The sequence below is a fragment of the Acinonyx jubatus genome, chromosome B4 (genome assembly GCF_027475565.1).
Source record: "Acinonyx jubatus isolate Ajub_Pintada_27869175 chromosome B4, VMU_Ajub_asm_v1.0, whole genome shotgun sequence".
In the NCBI taxonomy this organism is placed as follows: Eukaryota; Metazoa; Chordata; class Mammalia; order Carnivora; family Felidae; genus Acinonyx; species Acinonyx jubatus.
The window spans coordinates 37,242,659-37,268,813 of record NC_069387.1 but is presented as its reverse complement, the minus strand read 5'-3'; the positions used below and the strand labels follow the sequence as shown (position 1 = coordinate 37,268,813).

General features: G+C 48.3%; 3 protein-coding genes and 1 long non-coding RNA gene across 14 annotated transcripts in view; 2 read left to right on the top strand and 2 right to left on the bottom strand.

Annotated features, from left to right (window-relative positions):
• The window catches only part of RHNO1 (RAD9-HUS1-RAD1 interacting nuclear orphan 1), a 7,475-nt gene extending 6,347 nt beyond the window's left edge, over positions 1–1,128 (bottom strand). The window contains exon 1 of one of the 3 annotated variants that reach the window (XM_027074051.2): positions 988–1,128. The gene's annotated coding sequence lies outside the window, so the exon portion shown is untranslated. Of the gene's footprint in view, positions 1–428; positions 892–987 lie in introns of those variants that run through there. The other 2 variants (XM_053225718.1, XM_027074052.2) reach the window with 2 other exon arrangements.
• On the top strand, positions 237–13,186 carry FOXM1 (forkhead box M1). Of its 6 annotated transcripts, none has more exons than XM_027074043.2 (10): positions 237–433; positions 558–617; positions 3,385–3,933; positions 4,529–4,674; positions 5,779–5,970; positions 6,863–6,991; positions 7,667–7,711; positions 8,353–8,425; positions 8,573–8,748; positions 11,165–13,186. In XM_027074043.2, the coding sequence occupies exons 3-10, from the start codon at positions 3,432–3,434 to the stop codon at positions 12,188–12,190; spliced, it is 2,289 nt and encodes a 762-aa protein (XP_026929844.1). In that variant the 5' UTR covers positions 237–433; positions 558–617; positions 3,385–3,431; the 3' UTR covers positions 12,191–13,186. The 6 variants fall into 6 exon arrangements, with proteins under 6 accessions (XP_026929844.1, XP_053081689.1, XP_053081690.1 ...); XM_053225715.1 differs by lacking the exons at positions 237–433; positions 558–617 and adding exons at positions 1,199–1,353; positions 10,773–10,894 and having other exon boundaries at positions 11,165–11,308; XM_053225714.1 differs by lacking the exon at positions 558–617.
• Positions 9,936–26,155, bottom strand: LOC113603677 (uncharacterized). 4 transcript variants are annotated; one of them, XR_008300054.1, is made up of 6 exons: positions 24,959–26,155; positions 21,699–21,817; positions 19,633–19,865; positions 15,915–16,042; positions 15,369–15,513; positions 9,936–11,210 (listed from the first exon to the last, which is right to left on the bottom strand). It is a non-coding gene; the product is annotated as an uncharacterized LOC113603677 (long non-coding RNA). The 4 variants fall into 4 exon arrangements; XR_008300052.1 differs by lacking the exon at positions 9,936–11,210 and adding an exon at positions 14,790–14,928 and having other exon boundaries at positions 24,959–26,151; XR_008300055.1 differs by lacking the exon at positions 9,936–11,210 and adding an exon at positions 14,790–14,928 and having other exon boundaries at positions 21,699–21,814; positions 24,959–26,150.
• Positions 13,487–19,432, top strand: TEX52 (testis expressed 52). The gene is made up of 3 exons (XM_015061537.3): positions 13,487–13,916; positions 14,986–15,536; positions 18,973–19,432. Exons 1-3 carry the CDS (start codon positions 13,845–13,847, stop codon positions 19,265–19,267), a joined length of 918 nt encoding a protein of 305 aa, XP_014917023.3. The 5' UTR covers positions 13,487–13,844; the 3' UTR covers positions 19,268–19,432.

The window sequence follows — 26,155 nt, the reverse complement described above, 5'->3', positions numbered from 1 at the left end:
TAATGCCCCTTTCTCCCCTGTCACTCTCTTTCTCTCCCCACCACCCTTCAATTCCAACAATTCTGATCCGGAGTATTGTAATAGCCTAAGTGGTCTACCCTAATCCACTCCAAAATGCACTGAAAATGCGTCATCTGATCTTGACTCACTTCTGCTTAAAATGTTTGATTTCTGGATAAGGACCAAATTCCCCTAGTTATAGCTAAGGTCCTACTTCCTGTGGCTCCAGCTTCATCTCACACCACACTCCACTCAGGCCTCTTAGCTCAGACCTCAGATGGTCTTCAGCCTTTGTACCTACCAATCTTCCTCCCACAACCTCCTTGCACACCTTAATCCTTTTGCTTTGAGGGTTTCACTCCTTTCTTTGCACAAAGACATCAGATCTCCCAACAAGCTTCAGTTTGGAAAAGCCTTTCCTGACCTACCTAAGGTAAGATCTTATTGTAGATACTCAGTTATCAGTGACCTCTAATTTATCCCTTCACAGCTGTAATTCTCCTTTTGCTTATTTGATTCTTCAAAACCGTCTGTTCTGTCCTCTCTTCCCATTACAGGTACCCAGGGTAAGAAAAGAATCTCCGCGGCCACTGTATCCTAGCAGGTCCTGGCACATAGTAGGTGCTCAACAAAATTTCTTGACTACATTAGTCAAAGAGCTTTATGGTGTGGAATTTAAGATGTTGGAAGCTGAAACGAGATGATAGGCTAGGCGACTAGTCGAGATAGCTAGCCGATCGTTAGGTGAATGAGTACGGTGTCCCCTGACGGGGAAGCCAAAGGCCTCAGAGATTTTGGAAAAGGCCAGAGGGAGGCGGGAGGAGCGGCGTCGGGGGCGGGATCAGGTAGGGACCGGGAACACGCGAGGGAGCGCAGGCCGAGGGCCCCGGCCGTCCCCGCCCGCCCCCCGCCGCGGGAGCCCCCCTGAGCCCTCCGGGCCGCCCACGGCCGCTCCCTCCCCACGAGCCGGTAGCCGGCCCGCCTTACCCGCCCGGCGGCTTCCCGGCCTCAGCTCCACTCCGCCGCCGCGATGTTCGAGCCCGGAACGCGGAGACAAGGGCGGCCGCCGATTGGCGACGCTCCGTCACGTGACCGCAACGCTCCGCCGGCGCCAATTTCAAACAGCGGAACAAACTGAAAGCTCCGGTGCCCGACCCCACCCCCGGCCCCCCGGCCCGGGACCCCTCCCCTCCCGGGATCCCCCGGGATTCCCCACCCCTCCCGCACCGCCGGGGACCCGGCCGGCCTGGCGCGAGTCCCTGTCCGGGCCCCTGGCTCGGCCCCCAGGTTGGAGGAGCCCGGAGCCCGCCCTTGGAGCCACAGCCCAGCAGCGGCGGCTGCTGCAGTCGGGAGGTGAGCGGGGGGCGGAGGAATGGAGTCTGAGGCCCGGCCCGGGCAGAGGCAGGGAGACCGGGCCCGGGCGCCGAGGTCAGGGGGTCTAGTAGCAGGGCACGCGACCCGAGTGGAGGTTTGGGGCCACACGGAAACCAGGGCTGAGAGAGGGTGCAAACTTTTTCTGTATCCAACCTCCTGGCCTAGTCCTCACTCCTTTCTCAAAGCACCTTTTGGCCTTCCCTGGAAGTTTGACCTCTGCACCCTGCCCACAACCTTGAGAGGGCTGCTGGGGTGGCCTACCTTTCTAGGCAGACTGGCTGGGATGAAGACTGGCTTTATTCTGCATTAAGTCAAAGACAAACCTGTCCACACCCTCCCCTGCTCCCAGGCGCTCTCACCACTAAGCAACACTGCCTCCGCTCCACCCTTTTCCAGGGCCCTTCTCCTGGATCCTGAGAACCTGCAAGATTTCTCTGGTCCGGATGGGCAGTGGTGTCGGAGGGGTCACTCTGGAAGTCCCCTAGGTTAGATAAAGTGTTGGCAATGATAAGAAAAGACTGGTCAGAGAGTAGGAGGCAAAATTAAGCCTTAGACCAGGAAGATATCTTTTGGGGATGGGGAAGGAATAATAGTATCTACTGTTTGGCAGGGGGGAGAAGGAGGCCTGAAGAGATAGGAGGTAGAAGTAAAACTGAGATTTTAAAGTAGAGGAAACCTGGTTATAAAGGAAAGGGAGGGGGGCAGAGCGGAGAGGGCCTATGAGCTCTAAGCAGACAGCAAATGTCATAGGGGTGTCACAGTCATTTTCAGGGAGATAGATGTCCTAAAACAACCCATTCCTCTGTCAAAGTGCCTCTAAATAGGATTGCACAATGGTACATGATAGCAGAGTATCCTGTGTATCTGTTTTCCTTAACATTGCAAAATCACCTTAGCATATTGATGATAGCGCATTCTATCGGTCAGGAGATAATGGATTATAGTCTTAGTTCTGGAAGAGAAATTAAGCAATACAGTAACATGCTTAGAAAGTTAAAATATGAATAAGCACATGCAAGTACTAAAATGTCACTATATAAATAATTTGTAAATTGGTACAACATGGTGATTATATACTTAATAATACTATATTGTATATTTGAAAGTTGCTAAGAGAGTAGACCTTAAAATTTCTCATCACAAGAAAAAAAATTGTAACTGTGTGTGGTGATGGATGTTAACTAGACTTACTGTGGTGATCATTTCAGAATACACACAAATATCGAATCATCATGTTGTGCACCTGAAACTAATATGTTATGTGTCAATTCTATCTCAATAAAAAATAAAAGTACAATAAATAAATAAATCGTAAATTGTGAAAGAAAGATGAACTTTTTATAAATGCAAGGATAATGGCCTGGGAAATGAATAACACCATGGGCCTTGAATAGAGCAGTTTCGTCTTGAGATTTTGTGAAGGAGGTGATGGCATGAGAGCAAGATTACAATCTGCCTTTCTCTCCCCTCCCCTCCCCTCCCCTCCCTTCGCTTCCCCTCCTTTCCTGTATGGGCACTGATCCTTTTATTTATAACTAAGATGCTATAAACATACACCGGCTTTATCAACCCTAAAATAGATTATGGGAGCAGAGTTTTGTCAGGACTCCTAAAATTGCCAATGTCCTCCTATTCCAGCATTCCTGTCCCTACAGTCACTACAAGTGATCTGTATTATAGGAGGCAGTGATAGGAACTTCCACATTTTTGTAACTGTCCCACTCGTTTCTGTAGCCAAACATTCTTAAGCTTCCAGAAGACTTTTGGCCATGTTGACCTACATTCAACCCAATCCCACTTTCCCCTTTTGAAATGCTTCAGTTTTAGCCTTGTTTTGTCGTACAACTCATCTCCTCGTTGTCTGAGGTCTTTATGAGGCCCAGAGATCATTAACCTGGGCACATGGGCTCATGTTTCTCGTCATGGAAAGAGGAAAACGCCTTTCTCTAACAGAACCTCCTTCTCAGCCTAACAAATCTCTGACATCCTGCTGTTCCTTGCACTTTCCAGGGTCTATACTTGTGATTCTCAATGGAGAGTGAAAGCACAGATTCATAATGAAAACCAGCCCCCGTCGGCCACTGATTCTGAAAAGACGGAGGCTGCCCCTTCCTGTTCAGAATGCCCCAGGTGAAACATCAGGAGAGGAACCTAAGAGGCCCCCTGCCCAGCAAGAGCCTGGTCAAGCACAGGCCTCCAAGGAGGCGGCAGACTCCAACTCTTGCAAGTTTCCAGCTGGGATCAAGATTATTAACCACCCCACCATGCCCAACACCCAAGTGGTGGCCATCCCTAACAATGCCAATATCCAGAGCATCATCACAGCATTGACCGCCAAAGGAAAAGAGAGTGGCAACAGTGGGCCCAACAAATTCATCCTCATCAGCTTTGGGGGAGCCCCCACACACCCTTCAGGACACCAGCCTCAAACCCAAGCCAGCAATGATCCCAGGAGGACAGAAGTGGTCACTGAGACCCTGGGACCAAAGCCTGCAACTAGGGATGTGAATCTACCTAGACCACTTGGAGCCCTACCTGGGCAGAGATGGGAGAGCTGTGGTACGTGGTCTGCAAGGCAAAGGAGTGAGGAGCCCAGCCTTTCCTTTCTGGTAGCAAGGACCGCAGTCCGTCACGTTGATACCTAACGGGCACCTAGCCTGAACCAGGGGAACGTCTTGTCTTTCTTCATCTCGAATCCTTGACCCAGATCCTTTGGGCGCCATCGAAAGTGCCCCAAGTATAATTTAGCATTTCTACTACTTTCTTCATATTAGAAAAGGATGTTTATTTTTTCTAGTTATCTTTCCCATTGACCATATAAGGAAATAAGAATCTTTCTCCATTTTAATAAAGGAGAAAACTGAAGCATGAGGAGGAAAAGTGACTTTCTTTGTGCCAATACCCAGTAACTCTTTTGTAAGGTTACCTTGACTGATTGTAAGGCTCACTGAAATGCAGCTGGAGCAATGCTCCTGAATTTCTCCTGAAATCCATAATGGGGCAGAGTATCTGAGGGCCACATTAGATTGAGCATGTGTTCCCTGTCCCTAAGGGTAGAGGTCTTAGAGAGCTGCTCCCTAACCACCGATTTCAGTGGGCCTGCCAGGCAGTGGACCGGGCAGCTAAGTGGCATCTCGCATTGTTTCCCCTCTAGCTGGCGGTGAGGCAGCAGGCTGCACTCTCGACAACAGCTTGACCAACATCCAGTGGCTCAGAAAGGTGAGTTCTGATGGACTGGGCTCCAGCAGCATCAAGCAAGAGACGGAGGAAAAGGAGAATCGTCACCTGGAGCAGAGTCAGGTAAAGGTGAACAGTTCTGTCACTCACTAGGGAAGTCAGGGCCAGTGCAGGAAATTTCTAAGAAGGGAAATGGATCAAGTGGCCTGTGGAGGAGAATTTCCAGGTTCCGGTATTAGCACTTCACTTACTGTGATTCTGCATAACTTTTGAGCTACCTACCTTTCTGCCTGGAATCTTTTTTTTTTTTTTTTTTTGCCCGGTCTCTGAAATTTCCTTGAGGGCAGATTCCCCTGGCTCACTCTGTATTCCATTAACACAAAGTTTAGTACTCTGCCCTTAGCAGGTACTTAGTAGGTATTCAGGAAATGATGAAGAGATCTTAGTGTGGAAAGCCACTTGAACTTTAAAGAGACACCCCCAACAGCATGAAAGGAATGGAGCATTTTTAACAAGATAGATTTATTAGAAGATACAGTAAATAGCAAATAAAGTGACTGAGGTGTGAATTTTAAATACTTCCCCAGCAATCAAATTTGATTTGGCCCAGGCTTGTTTTTCACAGTTACCACATTGTTGCATACATCCTTAAATCATTCATTCAACAACCTTTATGAAAGTGAAAATTTGCATGGATGTGTGCATAAGTAAAAACTCAGCTGTTTGCGTCAAACTTGTGTACTTTCTAAAGTTAGAGCTCCATTTTTTAAAATGTAAATGATCAGCTCTTTGCCTAAGACTTAGCCAGATGTGTGTTTTGCAGACGTTTGTCTGTCCCATGCTCTTGGGAATATGTCTCTCATAGAAACACTGAAAAGAGACAGTTTTATTCACATCACATTAGTAAAATGCAGACGAAGACCTTGGTCTCCTGACCCCCCAGGTCTGAAAGATGGGTACTGGGCTTCCACTTATTATTGGACAGTATATTCGACAAAATGAACAGTGACAGAGAAATGGCTCCACATTGTCTAGGGACATCGCTACCGTTCCTAATCCTAAAATTTGATTCTATGGAATAGTGGTCTCAGATGAGTTGGTTTCTAGTATAATTCTGCAGGTTAAAGTTTTCTCCAGGGAATGTTCTTAAGGGGCCCCGGGGAGGTCTTATGAACTCTTCCATGTCATTCCTTTTTCTCCTTGCCTTTGGCTTCTCATAACCCTCAGGTTGAGGAGCCCCCGGGAGCATCAACTTCCTGGCAGGACTCTGTGTCTGAGCGGCCACCGTATTCTTACATGGCCATGATACAATTCGCCATCAATAGCACCGAGAGGAAACGCATGACCTTGAAAGACATCTATACTTGGATTGAGGACCACTTCCCCTATTTTAAGCACATTGCCAAGCCAGGCTGGAAGGTACATGACAACCCATGACAACCCATAGCAACCAAAGTCAAGGTCACTCTGACCCCGCAGTTTGTCTACACAGATGTGCAGCAGTTCTGTGTCTGGTACTCTGAGGAAGCAGTTAAATGCAAAGGAAGCTGGAATTATAAACAATTGCATCTTTTAGACTGTGACTTGATCCTGCTGAATCCAGGCAAAAAATGGTCAACAACAGCTCTGCAAAGCACTTCATTGGTCCCTACCTAAATGGAGTCTCTCCAGTGTAACACTAAGCCTACTTTTGCGCTACATTGAAAGGCAGCTGGAGTGACTAAGTAGCAATGAAAAAATGCTGTCTTTGGGCCTCGTGACCTGAGATTCACCTCCTATAATGTCACATGTCATCTCCAGAAGGCAGGGACTTTCTCTTCATTGTACTTGTGGGAACACTGAGGTCCTTTGGAGTTGCTGTAGCTCACTCCACACTGTCAGAGCTACAGTGTTGATTTTCTGACAGGTGGGCAACCCCAAGCAAGGGTTTTTTGTTTTGTTTCCTCCACAGTAGAATTCTTAACTGCACTGTCTTACCTCAAAGAAATTTCCTAGTTTCTTAGTTGCTTTACTTACCTATCTTGCTACTGATTGCTTCATAGCCTCCATACCCTTTCCTTGCTGCTGACAGCCATCCAGTTCTTTCCTTTATCACCAGCTGATGGCTTTATGGACTGATGGCTTGATGGCCCAGCTTGCCAGCTCTGCAGTGTGGAGCAGCAGGGGAGAGAGTCGCCAATAGGCGAGATCATGAGGATCCTGCTGGCCACAGTGGGGGAGGCCTGAGGCTGCTTTCAGCCTCAGGAAACATCAAAGGTGATAATTCAGAAGCTGAAGTAGCTGGTAACTAGTTGCCTTTCTCTCCTTCCAGAATTCCATCCGCCACAACCTTTCTCTCCATGACATGTTTGTTCGGGAGACATCTGCCAATGGCAAAGTCTCCTTTTGGACTATCCACCCCAGTGCCAATCGCTATTTGACATTGGACCAGGTATTTAAGGTGAGTGTCCTGGCTTCATCTCAATAGGGCCAGAGTTGGTCATCATAATATCCATCTCAAAAGGAAACAAGTCCTCCTTGTGATGATCTTACCCGGCCAGGGCCGAGTTAAAAGCCAGCCAGCCCAGAGATGAGCTGTATAAAACTAGCTGAATTCAGTACAGTTGACAGATACCAAATGACACACTTCTGTGCCAGACCAGGCTGTGGAGGAGACCGCTTTGATCCAAACAGAGGACTACTCTGGGCAGTGTTTCCCTAACTGCCTTGCAGATAAGAATTGCCTGCCGCCTGTTAAAAAAATACAGCTTCCCAGGTCCCTCCCTGGGGGCTTCTGACCCAGTGGGTCTGGAACGGGGCCAGGAATACATATTTTTAACAGGCATCTTGGGTGATTCTTACAGAGAAAGTCTGGAAAACCATTTTAAAAGAGCCCTTCTTTAGCCTGGAGACCAGAAATTGAGCCATCAGAACCTCTTTTCAGAAATGATTGTTTGGGGATTTCAGGGTGCCCATAAGGCCGCTATCAGCTGTAACTGTTCTCCTGGGAGGGGAAGTTGTCCCGGGTGGCCCTCAGCATCAAACAGAAATAGCTGTTTTTCCCGACCTGGTCAGATTGGCCACGCTGGTGGTAACTTCATTTCATTTCTTTCCCACAATGCCTGACCGCCACCAGCCACTGGACCCAGGGTCTCCACAATCGCCTGAGCACTTGGAATCAGTAAGATTCTTTTCCTCCTGGCTCGGGGCTTGGCCTTGTTTTCCTTTCACTGCTCAGCATGACTTTAGTGGACAGGGGAAGGGAGCCTGGGGCTGTGTGACTTCCAGCCCTGAAGGCAGAGCACCCCTGAGCTTCTAGGAGTAAGGAAATTTATACTGCCACCTCATTCCCCCACCAGCTTCTGCCCACTTCCCTCCCCTCCCCACACCCCACGCTCTGGGCATGATGAAGTTTCACTGAGCAGAGCGGGGTGTGGCAGCAGGACATGCCACGGGCTTCGTGCGAGATGGCAACCACAAGTGCATGGCATGGGCCTGGCAGGTGGCAGTTTTCTCTCTTCCTTTTCTACCTAGTTTTTCTTTGTCGCTCCTAGAACAACACGCGTTAGCATCCCCCGGGGGTGGTGAGGACACCCAGATGAGGTGGAAGGACTGTCCTGCCATCATAGATCTGTGTGCCGTCCACCTCTTCCCACTAACCAGGCTTTGGAGACAGTGCTCACCTGCATCTGCCCCAGACGGCCTTTTCTTTCTGGGCCATCGGTTAGCTCGGTGCACAGTCCCAGAGCAGCTGGTGGGTTCTCCTGCCTTCTCCCCCTGCCTTATTAACCCAGGTTTCTTTCTCTCCCCATCTGCCACAAGCAGCAGCAGAAACGACCCAATCCTGAGCTCCGCCGGAACGTGACCATCAAAACTGAACTCCCACTGGGCGCACGTTAGTATGGGAGAGTGGGCATCAGGCTAGTCCTTGCTCTGGGGGCGTGTTTTGAGTCTGAGCCCAGAGAAGGAGAGCAAAGCTCCTGGGATTGAGAAGGGGTTTATCCCTGGACCCCTGCTCCTGATCTCCCCTGTTTCCTCTTAGGGCGGAAGATGAAACCACTGCTGCCACGGGTCAGCTCATACCTGGTACCTATCCAGTTCCCGGTGAACCAGTCGCTGGTGTTGCAGCCCTCAGTAAAGGTGCCATTGCCCCTGGCAGCTTCACTCATGAGCTCAGAGCTTGCCCGCCATAGCAAGCGGGTCCGTATTGCCCCCAAGGTGAGTGGCTTCGGTTTTTCTCCAAGGAGAGACCGCAGTCAATTAAAAGTGTTGGACCTCTAGTTTGCAAAGCACTCTGCTAAGTGTTCCTTGAGAAGTTTATAAATCTATATGGGTAGACAAGGCATAAATACAAAGGAAAATTCAAAAGCATTAGAAGAGCTAAAAAAGAACTTGGATTACAATATGAGTGGTGTCAGAAGACCCATGAATACCTAATGAGTTTATAAGAATTCAGACCAGGGGGATGATGATAGATGGGCTGGGATGGGTAAGGAAGAGTTCACACAGGAAGTAGGTTTTAGAAAGACGTACATTTGGATAAACAGGTGTAGCAAAAGCATTCTAATTGGCAGTGCCATGGAGGCAGGAGATGCCAGTTTATACCTAGTAACAGCAGAGTGATTGGGTCAGGTTTTCATCCTTGGTACTATTGACATTTAGGGATGGATCGTTCTTTGTTGGGGGTGGACAGGTATGGTCCTGTGTGCTGAGGGATCTTTAGCAGCACCCCATGTCTCTCCCCACTAAAATGTGTCTGGACATTGCCAAATATCCCATAGGGAGCGGAAGAGTGCAGATATGGCCCCTGGCTGAGCATCAGTGGTCTAGCTTGAGGAGAAGGTGAGGAGCCATATCTTGATGGGCTATCAAGTGTGGACATAGAGAAGGATTTGTGAGCAAGAGCTCTCCTTTAATAGAGCAGAAGAAAAGGCCCTCCCTGCCTCCTCCACTGAGATGGCAACAGCATGGGCTCTGGAGTTCAGAGAGACTTGGCTTTGCTTTAGTTTTGTTTTTGTTTTTTTATTTTTTTTAACTTTATTTTGAGAGAGAGAGAGAGAGAGAATGCATGTGCGAGTGTGGGAGGAACAGAGAGAGAGGGAGACTGAGGATCCCAAGCAGGCTCTGTGCTGTCAGCGTGGAGCCTGACTCAGGGCTTGATCTCACAAACCGTGAGATCGTGACCTGACCTGAAATCAAGAGTCAGACTCCACCAACTGAGCCACGCAGGTGCCCCTATTTTTTTTTATTTAAAAAATACTTTTTAAATATACATAAAATTATACATACTACCATAAGTCATTTTACCTAAATGTATCCATATGACTGTAGCACATATACTGTTCTTGTTTTAATGCAGTCTTTTTTTCTTCACCCACATCCCCCCTGCTGACATCCCGCCCGTTGGCAATTTAGTATGCTTGCTTTTATAATTCATCCGTGCTCTTAGTGTACCATACATACATCTTGCCATAGCCATTTTATATAGGCACATACAACACGCAGAACATTAAAAACGGGACCTCGTTGCACTTTTCTGCCACATGGAAATTCTTCCAATTCACTTGGCATTGGCTCTAATTCATTGTTTTTTAATGGCCACCCAGCATTCCACTGTGTGGCTATGCCAAAAATTTTCCAGCCATTCCACTTTTATTGGGTACATTTTGCTTCTAGTTTTTTTTTTGCCCTATGAACAACACTGCAGTAAATATCTTTGCAAGTATCTTTCTTACAAGTGCTTGTATTTCCATGGGATAGAAAACCAGGCACAAAATTCCTGAGTGGAAACGTGTTACCAATTTTATTAAATATTGCTAGATATTGGTTTCCAAAATCATATACAGTATTTTACATTTCTACCAGCAATATATGACAAGACCTATATCTTTGCCAGCAGTCGGTATAGTCTTTTAAATATTTGCCCATCTGCTATATATAAATGATATCTCCTTGTTTCATTTTATCTTTTGTTGCTTATCGGTAAGTGTGAATACCTTCTTATTATGTTGGGTCACTTGGAATTGTTCTCTATCAGATACTTATTTATGGGCTTGGCCCATCTTTCTATGGGGTTTTGATAATATGTGAAAATTCTTTGTTATTAAAATACTAACTTCAGGCTTTTATGCTGAAGATACTTCTTTTACTTCTGTTGTTTGTTTCTTTGTTTATGCAATCTCTTGCCACAGTAAGATTTTAAGTTTTTATGTAGTCAAATATGTCTCTCTTCTCTTTTACAGCTTCTGGGTTTCCAGTCTTGCTTAAGAAGGTCGCACCCACCCTCAGATTGTACATGTAGTCTCCTAGATTCTCTTTCAGGATTTGTATGGTTTTACTTCTTCTGTTTAAGTCTTTGTACATGGTATGAAACAGGCATCCAATTTTATTTTCTCTCCGATGGGTACTAATTATACCAGCACCATATTAAATGCACTTTTACTCCCCGGAATTGAACCACCGCCTTCATCCTATATTCTCCTATTTAAGTCTGTAAAACTTTAAAAAGACAAAAAAGAGGAACAGCACCAGCATGTGGCTTGCTTTAGCCAGGATCTTGTGTCCCGCCTGGTGACCGGGTTGAATCTCAAGGCCTGGAGAGCTCTGTCTCACCGTATCCCTGCTTCGCTTGCAGGTGCTGCTAGCTGATGATGGGGTGGCCCCTCTGCCCACCGCAGGGCCTGTGCAAGAGGACAAATTCCTGCTTGGAGAAAGGCTGTCTCCTCTGCTTCCAGTTCAGTCCATCAAGGAGGAAGGAATCCAGCCCGGGGAGGAAATGCCACTCTTGGGGAGACCCATCAAAGTAGAGAGCCCACCCTTGGAGGAGTGGCCTTCACCATGCCCATCTGTCAAAGAGGAACTGTCGCACTCCTGGGAGGGTTCGTCCCACTCTCCCACCCCGAGGCCCAAGAAGTCCTACAGTGGGCTCAAGTCCCCAGCCCGATGTGTCTCGGAAATGCTCGTGATCAAACGCAGGGAGGGACGGGAGATGAGTCGGTCTCGCAGAAAACAGCACCTCCTGCCTCCCTGTCTGGATGAGCCTGAGCTACTCTTCTCCGAGGGCCCCGGGGCTTCCCAGCGAGCCACAGAGCTCACTTTGCCCGCAGTGTCCTCCGAGCCCACCTCCCGGCTTGGCTCCTGCCAGGAAGAGGGAGGACCCTTTAAGACACCCATTAAGGAGACACCGCCCATCTCCTCCACCCCGAGCAAGTCTGCCCTCCCCGTGACCCCTGAATCCTGGAGGCTCACACCCCCAGCCAAAGTAGGGGGCCTGGATTTCAGTCCGGTACAAGCCCCCCAGGCTGCCTTTGGCCCCCTGCCTGATTCCCTGGGGCTAACGGATTTTAGCACCACCCCGCTGAAAAGTATCCCACTCTTTGACTCACCCCGAGAGCTCCTCAATTCAGAGCCCTTTGACCTCACCTCTGACCCCTTCAGCAGCCCTTCCCCTTCAGATATGGAAGTCCCCAAGCCGGTCTCCCCCGGGTCACAGGTTGCCAGCCTTTCAGCCAACCGTTCTCTGACGGAAGGCCTGGTTCTGGACACAATGAATGACAGCCTCAGCAAGGTCCTCCTGGACATCAGCTTCCCTGGCCTGGAGGAGGACCCTCTGGGCCCTGACAGCATCAACTGGGCTCAGTTCATTCCCGAGCTGCGGTAGAGGCCTGACCTTACCCTTGCGCCCAAGCCCTCCGCACTTCCAGGAGCTCATGCACCTGGGCCATCCAAGCCCTCTGAGTGAGGACAGCAGGCAGGGACTGTCCGCTCCTCTAGCTCCACTTTGCCTGCTTATGCCAAGGCAGATGTCCCGCCGTGGCCGCCACTGGGCCCTCTGCAAGCCGCGAGGGCCTGGTGACTGGTCCCTGGGCCACCTGATGCTCCCCAAGAAAATCTGACTCCTCACTCTCCCTGCTAGGAGCTGAAGGGTGAGAACAGCAAAAGAAAGGGTGAAAGAGATTAGGAACCCCCCCCCCCAAACTGTGCCCAGCAGTCCCCCACCTTCCCTGCTCCTTGTAAATAGTGTATATTCTCCAAATTAACCTCTAATTATAAATATAAGCTTATTTCCTTAGATCATTATCTAGAGACTGCCAGAAGGTGGGTAAAGTGACAAGGGGTTTCAGTTTGCTTCTGTTCCTTGCTTTTAATTCCCAGAGAAGGGAGGACCTGCAGTGCATGGTTTCTTCCAGGCCTGGGGTACTTGCCTCAAGGGCTCTTTACTGTAGGCACCCAGACAAGCAGATCTGCTTCCTAGGGTCCCTCTTATTGCCCCTCCCTCCCACCTTCCCACATTTCCAAGTCAGCTTTCCTGCACAAAGAAATCCTGGTAAAAGGTTAAAAGGTCTCGTAATGGGTCAAGAGTTGAATTGGGGGTGGGGGAATGGATGCATCTGAAGCAAAGAATGGGTGTCCAGATGTGCTCCCAAGAGATGTTTCTCTGATAATATCCCTAATCACGCCAGAGAGACTAGCATTGCCAAGAACTTGGCCCAAGGCTTGAGAAGACTAAAAGGGCCCTGTCCTGCCCTGCCTAGCTTCCTTAGCTCACTCACACCTCAGCTTTGCAAAGAGCCACCCTAGGCCCCAGCTGACCACATGCATGTGAGCCAGCTCAAGAACACTACCATAACTCAATAAAATCCAGGGTGGAAGTGTGGTCTCTGGTGCATCAGTGTCTGGTCCCTGAGGCGTAAGGAGGGGTTGGAGAAGAACGTGAGAAATATTGGACATGGTGGTGACAAAGAAGAGGTAAGGCCTGAAGCTGAGAAGAAGCAGGTGAAGGAGAGTGCTAAGGGCTTTGGCCTGGACTGCTTCCCACACTGCACAGGCACACATTTTTAGCACAGAAACTGCCAGCTTTCTCTTTAGAACCCCTGAAACTGATGGTTAACTTAGGCCTTTTAAAGATCCCTGTAAGGGAAAGGCCTGCAGAGGGGCAGGACCCTCCCCTCCTGCAGGATTAGGGAAGGATGAGCACAGTTTTAGATGCCTCATGGCCACCTCCACCCTAATCCAGGGCCTGGAAATCAGCCGGCTCTGCTTTTCTCTTCCTGCCCTTCTAGGCAAGCCCTTCCCAGAAGCCCCTCTGGTTACCATCTTTTGCAATCAAAACTTAGGAGTCCTATCCCATGCCTGTCTCGCCTGAAAGGCAGACAAGGCCCAGGGGACTGATGAGTGCTCCCAGGGAGAGGTAAGGGCCTCCTCCTGGACACCATCCAAGAAACATCACCATAGCAACCCCAACAGCAAACAATGCTGCCAGGAAAGTCTTCCTTACCAAGCTGCTCCTCCTGGCAGTCAGGCCCAGAAGAGGAATGGCCAGTAGCCCACAGAGACAACCCAGAGGGCGGAATAATCCAGTCCATGTCCAAGAACCTTTCTTGCAGGTAGGAGGTGGGGCCCCTTCTCCACAGCCTATCTGTTTGCACCCTGCTGGACTAAGGCCTCCCCCTGGGATGGGCCATACTTTCCTCTGGTCAGTAGATTGGCCCAGAGCTCTCCACTTACTTCCTCTCTTAATCCTGTACTACTGTGAACACAGAGCTCAGAACAGAGGAAAGGAGGTGCCTGGTTATTACACCTCCCAGCCCCACCTACTAGGGTGATGCTGTGGAAATGACAGAGGAGTGGGCCCAAGAGGCAGGTGAGCTTTTAGGATCAATAAAGTCCTAGGGTGGAAAGGAGGGAGAAGCACTTTAGAAGAGCATATATGATAAGCAGTGCAGACAGATGGCTCAAGTCCCAGCTCTGCCATTTGGGTGAGCTATTTGCCCTCATTGTGTCTTGCTTTTTGCATCTTTGAGATAGGACAGTAACAACGCTTGCTCACAGGGTTATAGGGTTAACTGAGTTGTAGATGTATTTAGCACAGTGTCAATACATATTTGCTACTGTTTATTTCACGGGAGGTGGGACACAGAAAAGGGAAGGAGGCAGCCTTCTAGATGTTTTCCATACTTGCTTGCATTTGGATGAGAAGTGAGGGAAATGCACCAATGACAGTAACAGGTCAAGTCCGGGGGAGAAGAGCACCTGGGCTGCATTCTCCCGAGAAAGCTTTTCCTTCTATGCGCGTTGCCCGGTAATGGGCACTACCCCTCACTCCACCCCCCACCCCATCCCCACCCCCACCCCTCAGTATCCTCAGGCTTAGGAGCACCAGCTCCAGGCAGGGGCGCGGGAGAGCCAGAGCGCGGAGGATGTGGAGTAAAGAGTGGAGAGGAGGAAAATCAAAACCCAACAGACGGAGAGAGAGCGAAAGCTGAGGAATCCTACAGAGCGGACATAACTTCTGACGGCAGGGCAGGCGCGGAGAGAAGGGTTCCGGCCAGGCCAGCGTGTCCTGATGAGAGTCCGGGGTCCGAGGAGGCCGGCAGCTTGTTGTCTCTGCGGCTGCTCCTGGAAAGAGAGGCCGAGCGGTCCCCCCGGCACCGGCACCCTTTTGTCTCTCCCTAGATGGCCCACGCCCGAGAGCCCCTCCTGACCCACCAACCGCTGGCCCGGCGTGAGTTCCTCCTCCCCAGTGAGCCCGGGGAGTGGCCCGGCTTCACCCGGCAGGCCTACCACCGGCTGGCCCTGAAGCCGCCGCCTTGCACCGAAACGAAATCCGAGGTGCGCCGCCGACTGATCCGCCCTTGGAAGGACGCGGCGCCGCACACGTGGGGCTTTCACACGTGGCTCGATGTGGGCCGTTTGCCAGCCACCTTTCCCACCAGGCCCGACAGGCCCTACGACAGCAACGTGTGGCGCTGGCTGACGGACTCCGGGGCCCACGGCCGCCCCCCAGCGGAGCCTCCCATCCCTCCTCCCTCCTGGATGGGTCCCAACAGCTTTCTGACCTTCATCTGCTGTACTCCCATCTTCGCGGACGACAACAGGAAGAACCAGGTGACCGTCAGGACGGTGCAGGAACTGAGGGAGCTGGAGAAACTCAAGTTGAGGAGTGAAGCAAGGGCACCTCCCCTCGACGCCAAGGGCAACATCCTGCCCTCGAAGAAGTTCAAGAAGTAAGAGGAGCTCTTACCTCTCTCTGATTCCTGTTTTCTGATGACGCCTACCTTGGTACTCTGACCTTCACGCCTTTGGGCATCTACAACTAAACTCTGTTCTGAGTGTAGCTGGAAGGAAGGTGTGGGAGCAAGAGAGGGGACAGCCAGGGGAGAGGCTTAACCGTTTAACTAGAATGCAGGGGATACAACTAGGTGCTTAACACCTGCTAGGCCCTGGCAGTACAGAGAGATGTCATCCAGTCCCTTCCTACAGGGAGCTTATGAAAGGCAGAGACCTACCTACATGCATGGAAAGGCAGCTGACCATTCAAGCCCACGCGTGCTACGTGCCCAAAATGTGACACGGATAGAGAGTGTGGTAAGAACATCAATTACTAGTGGAAAGTCCTGAGATCTGGAGTCAGAGGTTTAGGTTAAAGTCCAGACTAGGCAAATTGTTTCGTTTTTCCAGACTCAATTCCATCCTTGATAAAATGGGGACAGTAAACACCATGTCTTCCAACCTCGGTGAAGAGAAAATGGGTAATGAATATATGAGAGCACTATACAAAAAAACATGTTACTACAGAAATTCAGAAGAAGGAGGGGGTGCTGTGGGCTGGAGCATTCCCCCAGGAAGGCTTTGTGGGGAAACCAGGTAAAGGCTGGAAGGGTAGGAAGCCCTCAGAAAGGTAGAAAGAAGGGGGTAGAGGATTGACTGGTCTGAGAAGAGACAGCAGTGTGGAAGGAGTTACTGGAGTACCCAACAGCCCTCCCTCCCTGCCACTGTGGGAGCACACACAAATCTCCAGTCTAGTCAAGGGGATAAGAGTCAGGAAATGGGGTGGGGAATAAGGACAGAATATCTCAAATTCCAATCCCAAGGGCATTAACAGAAGCACTAAAGGGTTGGAGGGGAGGCTGTGGAGATTTTTGATTTTTTTTTTTAATGCCAACAGTTGGTGATTTTGAGAGAAGATTATTCAGGACCTTGGCTTCTCTCTGCAGCCCTCGCAGTACAGATTATTGGTTGCTAGTATGTGCTAACACTAGGGATACAAAGGTGATAAGACTTAGATCACTCCTCAAAAAATAAAAATAAACTTCAGTGAAATAATAGTGCCAGATGTTCTAATCACTTGAGTTATATTACTTATACCCTCCCACTACCCCAGATAGAAACTATTACTATCAACTCCATTTTACAGAGGGGGCATCTGAAACGGAAAGGTCACTTATTTCGCCCAAGTTCATATGGCCAGTAAGTGGCAGAGCTGGGATTGGAACCTAGAGAGCTCAGTTTCAGAACTGTGTTCTTAACCTCTGTGCTCCACTTCCCCTCCTGTCTACCTGGGGAATCAAACAAGTTCACAGCTACTCCTGATGTGATATAATGTTCTATAAAGACAGCATAAGAGAAATACAATTATCCATATAAAGAGCTTAGCACAATGCTCGGCAAACAGGAAACCTGTGTGTGATGGTGGAAGCCTTGTGGGTTCAAGAGCCAAACACATCTTAGGTTGCAGTCTCCCCAGCTCAATCCCAAACTTACTATACAACAAAGAAACTTGACTTTCTTTAAGCCTGACTTCCTCAAGTCTGGATTGGAGATGTACCTGGTACCTTGCAGGGTTGTTAGAAGACAAAAAGGCACAGTGCCTGGTGTAGAGAAGGGGGCTCAGTAAATCGTGTCATTAGTACACTGTCCCCATGAGAGAAGGATCCTTGTTTCCCTCTGTTTGCTGCTGGAGGCCCAGTCCCTGGAGCCAGGAATGAAAGAGTCCCAGGCAAGGTTTTGCTGTTCACGGAGGACGTGGTACCTGAGCTACGTGGACCTTGAAGAATGTGTACAAATTCACCAGGTGGGAACCAGACAGGATGGTGGTAAGAAAGGCCCATCCAGTCCTGTAATTCCTTTCGAGCAGTTCTCTAAGGCATTAAAATATAGTTAAAAATGTCTCTAGATCAGCGACCAAGCACATTTTGAACATGAGAGACCCAGAAAGGACTTCAGACAGGTCTAAGCTTCAAGAAGTCCATGATATTGGTGAGAAATAGAACATTTATACATAAACTCATGATATTGCTGAGAAATAGAACATTTATACATAAACCCATGATGTTGAGAAATAAAACATTTATACATAAATAGAACATTTGTACATATACATAAACCCATTTATACATACATCAACTCTGGTTGATGGTACATACAATCACCTGGGTCTTTTAAAAAAATGTGTGAGACCCACCCATGAGATTCTAATTTACTTGGCCTGGGGGGTGTGCAGCTTGAGCACCGGAATTTGCAAAAGGCTCCTAGGAGTGATTCTAATGTGCAGCCGGGCCTGAGAATGTCTGATGTAAACCAAAGACAGTAAACAGGACATCTACTGGACGAGGTGCAAAGCATGTTGAAACAGGAAATTTGCCACTATTCAACTATGTTTTTTAAAAGGTCCATTTCTCTCGGTTGAACCTAACACTACAGCCCTGTAGAAGAGGGAGCCATCAGATCAGGTGTCATATGGCAGCAGGTCAGAGCAGGAAGGGCTCTGAGACATCATCAAGTTCACCAGATGAGAAGGGGCTCTTGTGTTTCATTCTCTCTTCTTCCTGCTGGCACTGTGTTAGCAGAGGAAGTGGGACTGAAAGACAGAATCTGGATAATGAGATACAATATGTAAAAAGGATAGGAGACTGACCATCTAAACAACATAATTTCACCATCTTAACACCAAACACACACACAGGGTGCATGCTATCTGGATAGGCCAATATCCAATCAGGAGGAGAGACAGAAGTGATTCCCTACAACCTGATCATTCGTTAGCTTGTGTTAGCTTAATAGAAACATATTGGCAAAACATGGCTTTAAACCTCAGTCTCAGGATGCGCACGACAAATATACTTTCAGAATACAAATGCATTATTTTCTTGTGGCACTCACATCAATGACAACAGTTGGTCACCCTTTGCCACCATCAAAAATCTAACAGGATCCCAATGATGATTCTTTCTTATTTTGAATGATTTCAGTTTGGGATCATGATTGGTTAGCATTTTATCATTGTCATAAGTTGAAATGATTCAGATTTTTTAAAAAGCCTACAGAATTTTTAAAAGTATTCTCTACATCCAGTGTAAGGCTCGAACTCACAACCCTGAGATCAAAAGTCGGATGCTCTACTGGCTGAGCCAGCCAGGCTTCCCAAGTCCATAGAATTTTTAAGCATGATTTGATATTTAATACTAAGGCTTTTCAAAAAAATTTTTTTTCAAGAGGAACATGAAGAATTATAAATTTGGGGGCTTACCTTTGTAGCATTGTGAAAATAAACTTTGAGTAAGCTATGAAAAAAGCATCAAACTTTTCCTTCTTACTCCTTCCACCATGGCTGCATCCCTCTTTTGACCTCTTTGTTCTCTCCACACCCCTTTCCCCCAACAGGTACCGGCACATCTCAGCTGGTGGAAGGTTTGAGCCTGGAGGCCTCCAGCTCATGCCCAACCCACTTCCCAATGATTTCGCCAGGGGCTGGCCCTGCCCAAACCCTCTGCCTCATTACCAGGAGAAGGCGCTAAAACTGGCCTTCCTGCCTAGTGCACCCCTGAGCCAGGACCTCCTGAGGAATTACCAAACCCTGATAGAGAACCGGGTTGCCTTGCCCCTCTATCAACTCTCCAAGGCACAACCTGGTAAAACCTTAGTGAGGAAGACCAAGAGAAGATCTGGACAGAGCTAGAAAAGCCTCCAGCTGGGCAGGGACCACTGTGGGCTACAGCGTTCTCAACCAATGCACCTTCAACAAGAAGCTTCTGCAGAACAGAACCTCTGCACCATCCCTCCAGCTGCAGGCCACCTCTGTCCCCCAAGCTCCTAGAGACTCTACTTAAACTCTAAATGATTATCTGTCTTCCTTGGAGGATGCTCTCATAGCAGGTGGGAGGATTGAATCAGGTAGAGCAGAGAGAGCAGAGGAGGATACAGTTTTTAGGGACAGAATGAGGAGTGGGGAGGAAGAAGGTGTGTGTGTGTGTGTGTGTGTGTGTGTGTGTGTGTGTTGGGGTGGGGGGAAAGGCACTGTAAGAAATGTGAATAAGAAATTACCTTTACTCCCATAATCCATTTGGAACAAAACTGGGATTGGTCAGGGTACAGGAAGCTTCTTAGACAAAATAACCTCAATTCCACACCTCCCTAGACCATTTTAATGTTGGACAGAGACCAGAAGCAACTCTGCTGGGTTGCAGTTCCCATGCAGGGTCTGGGGGAGCAGAGGTCAGGCCAAGGCTGGTGTTGGAAGATGGAAAAGTCAGGTCTGAGGAAGGCTGACCATGTCTCTGTGGAGGAACAAGAGTACAACAAAGTGGAGATTCAAGGCAAAATAGTAGTCACCCCAGAGCATAATGTCAGGGCCTTGGGCCTATGTTGTGGTTGACCCCAAATGCCTCAGCTTTTGTCATGGGGGGCCAGAGACAAAAGGCCTAGAGTAGAGACAGGCAAATCGGGTTGGTCAGAAATGTGCTGACCCCAGCTGGGGTGGAGATTGGGTATGGGAAACCCAGTAGAAGGGGCAGCAGGGAGGTGGCTGGAAGGGGAGAAGTTGTATGGTGGGGGCCTACCTCACCTCCTCTTGCCCCTGTGACACCCCAAGTTGGTCGTCTTCCTTGGCTGGGATTCTCCTAGCCTTCTGGCCACTGCCCTCTCACCCACTTTTCTTGAGCCCCCTAGGTACCTGGGAATCAAAACCCCACCAGGGTTCTTGCCCTGGTTTAACCACTGACCAGCTATATGACCTCAGGCTTTCAGTTTCTTCCTCGGCACAGTGGGAGTTACGAGGGTACAACTAAGGGGAATAAATAAAATAAGTGAAGTACCCGCGAAGTGTCTGAACATTGGAGGCCCTCCATAAACGAAGTTATCAACCAATCATTACTCATGGGATGAAAACAATGGATGGGCTATTATACAGTCATAAAAAGGAATGAAGTACTCATACCTGCTACAGTGTAGATGAACCTCGACAATATCACACTGAGGGAAAGGAGCCAGAAACAAAAAGCTGTATATGGTATGATTCTATTTACATGAAATATCTAGAATCGACAAATCCATAAAGACAGAAGGTAAATTGCCAAGTGCTGGGGGTGGGGGAAATGGGGACTGACTGCTCAGTGGGTACAGGGTTTTCTTTCAGGGTGGTGAAAATATTTGAGAACTAAATAGAAGTGGTGGTTGCGCAACATCACAAATGAACAAAATGCCACTGGATTGTATACTTTAAAAATGGTAATTGCTCAGGGAGCCTGGGTGGCTCAGTCGGTTAAGCGTCCGACTTCTGCTCAGGTCATGATCTCACAGCTCCTGTGAGTTCGAGCCCCGTGTTGGGTTCTGTGCTGACAGCTCAGAGACTGGAGCCTGCTTCTGATTCTGTGTCTCCCTCTATCTCTGCCCCTCCCCCACTTGTACACTCTCTCTCTCTCTCTCTCTCTCTCTCAAAAGTAAATAAATATTAAAAATAAAATTAAAATGATTACAATAAATAGGGTGTGATATAGTGAGTTTCCAAATTTTCTTCTAGTTCCAAATCTAAAGGTCTATTAATAGTTCTTCTCCTTAACACTTCTCCCCCTGATATGTATGGGGGATGGGTGGGGGCGACCAGAGCCAAAGGGTGAAGGAGAATTCTCTCAGTACTCCAGGGGCTTGCCAGAGCTCTGGGAATGTGCCCATTCTCCCCACTCTGGGTTAGGAATAATGGTGGAAAGCAGGAGGTACCCTCACCTAGGATCCTAACATGTCAGAGCTGGGCAGGCCATGAGGACACAAGTCGAATCCCCTCAGTGTTTAGGTGGCCAACCGAGGCCCATGGGCAAGTGACTTGCTCGGGGCCACAAAGCCAAGGAGTCCCTGCCCCTCCTGGCAGTAGAAAGGAGGCTGGTTGCTAGGACTCGGGGGCTTGTTTTCTCATCCAGCCTCTCTTCCGTTATTCTACTTCTGCCCATGATGCATGGATTTTGTCACCTCCACAATGAAAGGCCCTGGGGAAACTTAGAAGGTTGGTATGAAGGTTTGGGGGGTGGGAGGAAGTAGGCCATTGGCGTTCTTCAGAGAAGGCTGCCTACCCCCTGGCCTGGAAGGTGCAGGAAAACAGAATGGTAAGGTGCACTTACACAGACTCCTGCCTTGGCCGACCAAGACCACTCAAGAGGTTGCTAGCCTCATGTCAGAAGGACTTCCACCCTTCCCACCAGCTGTTTGCTCTGTTCTCTGGATAGCAGTCTTTTTCCTGCTGGCAGGGAGACCACAGCATTATCAGAGGCCTTCTTGTCCACTGGCCACCCTAAACTGCAGAAGCAACACCCTGGAAATTCCTGATGCGGTGGGCCGTGGAGATCTGAGGGACAATGATAGCATCCATACACCCTCCTGGTCCTGGGGTCTCTTCCAAGGCAAGCCCCAGCTCAACCTGCTGGCAACCATGAACATCCCTCATCCCCCAACCCCACATTCACTAATAAATATGGCATCCTCGAAAGCCTCTGTTGGGGTGGAGTGGGGGATTCCTGTAACCCAGACCTGCCTTAGAGATCTACTGTCCTACCACAACTTTTGACGGGAAGCAGGGTGAGCATCCCTCCCTCGACATATCACCAACCCCATGGGACACCTTAAGACCTGCTGAATGCCACCAGCCTCATGGAAACTGATTAATCTCACCCAGCACGGAGGCCTCAGAGCCGCTTCCAAGTCAACACCTCCCCTTCCTCAACCACCCTATCCGTAAGCCAGGTATAGTCTCATGAGCTGGATGGCCAAGGCCAGTTCAGGTCCCTGAGTTACCAGGGCCTGAGGGATGGTTGGGGGTCAGTGAGTGCTGGAGGGGCTGGGAACCCCTGAAGGAGATGCAGGGGTTTTGCCAACCATGGTCTTCAGTCTTCATTCTTCATCTGGCTCTCTGCCAGTGTTGTCCTGTCTAATTGCCATCCCTCAAAAAGCCCCATTGCTGCTCCCCAATGTGACACATCAGACATCCTCTCTCCAGGTTTCCCCAGATTCACTTCCCACCTTCCTCAGGGCCCTCTGCCCTGTCATTTCTACTCATCACTGACTTGCTTACTCCAAGCCCTTTGTCTTCTTGCTTCTCTTCCACCTCCAAGCCCTCTCCTATTTGTACCATCTGCTGAACCACATATATGTATTTATTTACAATGTAAATAATTGCTTCTTCCTATTTATCATATTTAGTGGTTTTCTGTGGCCACTCATACAGTTCCCCATCTCATGGTAGTCTCAAGCCAACACACACTCTGTAGGTCCCAGGACAGAACCTCACAAATGCCTCCATGCTTGTAAGCTAATGCTATTGCATCTTGCCATTGTTCAGAGGCAAAGGTTTTGCTGGGTGGCTCCCCTCGGCCCACCATCACTCCCACTGGATGTCCACTGAACACTGACACTAGGTATCATATATGGTTCTTAGAGAATAGTCGCTGACTTCGTTAGCATGAATGTCACTAGGAAATGGAGGTCATGTCTAGGGGTGCCAAGGGCAGGCCCAAAGCTTAGGCAAGGAGGAAGGGGGAAATGGAGGGAAATGGAAGCAAGAAAGGAAGCAGATAAACACAAGAGGGAGGAAGAGAAATATTGAAGCCAGAGGAAAGGCAAAACAGGAGTCTCTGAAGCTCAGAGGTCCAGAATATTTGGTGGCTTTGGGCAGCTTGGTCAGATTCTCTGAGGTTATTTGCAGGATCCAGATTTTGGCAAAGACCCCCGCGGTGAGAAGAGTTGGCAAATAAATCCTATGGGTGCAAAGGAAAGAGGGGATGAGTAGAATAGGGTTTTGAATGATCCCCTAGGGCATTAGTTGGATTCTGCGGCTGAAAAATTCAGGTGGGGAACTCGACAGGCTGTTCTGGTGTCTCATCACCTGCGTAGATGGGGTAATAACAACATGTTTCCTCCTGTGTCCACTGGAGTCCTGCTGCCCAATGCATTCAACTAATGTCTTAGCCTGGTAGTTTTTGGGGTGGAGGTAGGGTGATACATTTCAAAACTGGTATGACCTCCTGGGACCTTTGCTGGACAGGAGAATTCTGGAAAACAGCTTCATTCCTGTCCTCAGCAGATCTGACAGGGCCAGAGGATAAAGACTGAAATAGAACTGGCTGCCTTTAACCTTCCACGGGCTCAAGGGAGCTGTTTGTTCAGCTCTGAATAACCCATTCTATGAAGAATATTCTGGGAATTTCCTTATGTGGCAGAGCAATGTCTGGGTGATTTCACTGTACCAAATGAGCTCTCCTCCCCATCCCTACCATCAGAGATAAGGATTGGTACTAGTCAGCCTTGAAGAAAAAAAGGTTACAAGAAGAGGTATAAAGATATTCAGAGGCATGAAAGTGTATCACAAGGAAGGTGGGAACCAGTTCATCTCCATCTCTACTAAGGCTTGGACAGGAAGGCAGGGATTCTGAATATAGGTACAGGGATTTAGATTAGATATAAAGAACTTCCTGAGTCAGTGGAGAGTTGCTGGCATAGATTAGATCAGGTTCAAGGAACCAGCTGTGAATCTATTTGGGCCAGTGCCATCCAATAAAAATATAATAGACCGGTATATGTAACTTTAAATTTGTTAGTTGCCATATTAAAAAAAGTAAAAATAAACCAGTGAAGTTGATTTTTATAATGTACTATATTTTATTTAATACAATAGATCTGAAATATTATGAATATAAAATAATGTAATCCATGTAAAAATAGTTGAGATATTTCACATTGTTATATTGTTTTCAAAATCTGGTGTATATTTTACACTTACAGCAAAGCTCTCTTCAGCCTAACCACACCTCAAGTGCTCAATAACTGTATGTAGCTGGTGACTGCTATATTGGTCAGCACAAATCTAGACTTGCTAAGGGTTGTCTGACACCCAATGGCAAGTATAAGGTGTGATCTGGTTTTATCTGAAGGCAGAAAGTTCTCTAGAGACCTGAGAGCCTCTGAGGGTAAAAGTCAAGAAAGCGTTAACTTAGGAGCCCCTCTCAGCCTTCCTCATTGCCAGAAATACAAAGACCCATCACCCTCTGGCTGTTCTTAGAACCCACACAGCAGTGTTCTGGGTTCTCTTTCAGTAGAGGGAATCCCAACTTCCTCAGGTCTGTTGGGCTTGGGGTTTGGCGGCTAGTCAACCCAAATGGGAAGAGCACTGCGCCAAGCAGGGCAAGGAAAAGGGTTCATCCTGGGGTAGACAAGGTAGCTCTATTCTCTCCATGGCAGGAGACAATGCTCCATACCTCAGTCAGTCTTCCTGGTGCAAGTGACTGGTCACCAGAGGAGCCAGGCTGGACAGAAAGGATGGACAGGTGTAAATCTACCCTGTCTGGGGTGTATGTGGGGACAAGCACTGTCTCAGCCTACCTTATCTTACCTGCAATATTCTGAGTTCTCTGTCTGAGACACCCTTCCTCCAGGTATGTGCACAGCCTTCACCTTGTTTTCATCTCGGCACAGTGTCATCCACCCACCACCCTACCCCCATCACTCTCTCTCCTCTCATCCTGCTCTAGTTTTGTTCAGCATTTACCACAACCTGACATTATAAATGTCATTGTTCCTTGTCTGCCTTCCACGTTACAATGTGAACCCCATGAGGGTGGGGCCTTCATTTGGTTCACCATCCTAGGCCCAGAGCCTACCTCGGTGTCTGACACATAGTAGGTGCTCAATAAATATTTTTTTGACTGAATGAAAGGAAAACTTGCTATAATTCAGAGGAGAACCAGTGCAGTGAAGGAGCCAAATCTCACACTTCCATTTTTCTCCTCATGAAATTTCTGAATCTGGATCCATTCACGTCAACATCTATGTGAACCACAAGACGAAATAAATGAGAGAAATTACAGATATTTCCCAAGTATCTTGGAAGGGAATATCTCCACTTCCTCTGTTCCTCACTGTAGAAGACTGGTTTAATCTTCCTGAATAGTGCTCCTGGAAGTTTTCTCCCCCTGTGTCTCATCATTAGACCTCAATGTAGTTATCCCTTGTTAATGAATTGGTTTGTTGAAGTCTATAATCTTTAGGTTAAAAAAAATGACCAGGGGATGAGCATCTGGCTGGCTCATTGGAAGAGTGTGTGACTCTTGATTGTGGGTTCAGGCCCCATGTTGGATGTAGAGATTACTTAAAATAAATAAGCTAAAAAAATGACCAGGGGAGGGGAGTGAGGTAAATTATTGGCAAAGACACAGACCACCCAGCTGAGGATACAAACTGCCTTCAGAGGTAAGTTATTGGCAAAGACACAGAACACCCAGCTAAGGATACAAAGTGACCTCAGAACATTCCCTGGCACTCTCCACCATCATTTTTTTTTTTTAGAGTTAGACGAGGCTAGATTTTTTTAAGCCAAAGTATAGTTGGCATATACTATTAGTTCCAGGTGTACTACATAGTGATTTGACAATTATATACATTATGCAGTGCTTGCTATTGTGAGTGTGGTTACCATCAGTCACCCTACAAAGTCTTAAAATATTATGGACTATATTCCCTAGGAGATAATTTTCACCCTCATGAATTATTTTTTATAGTTAGAAGTGTATCTCTTGGGGTGACTGGGTGG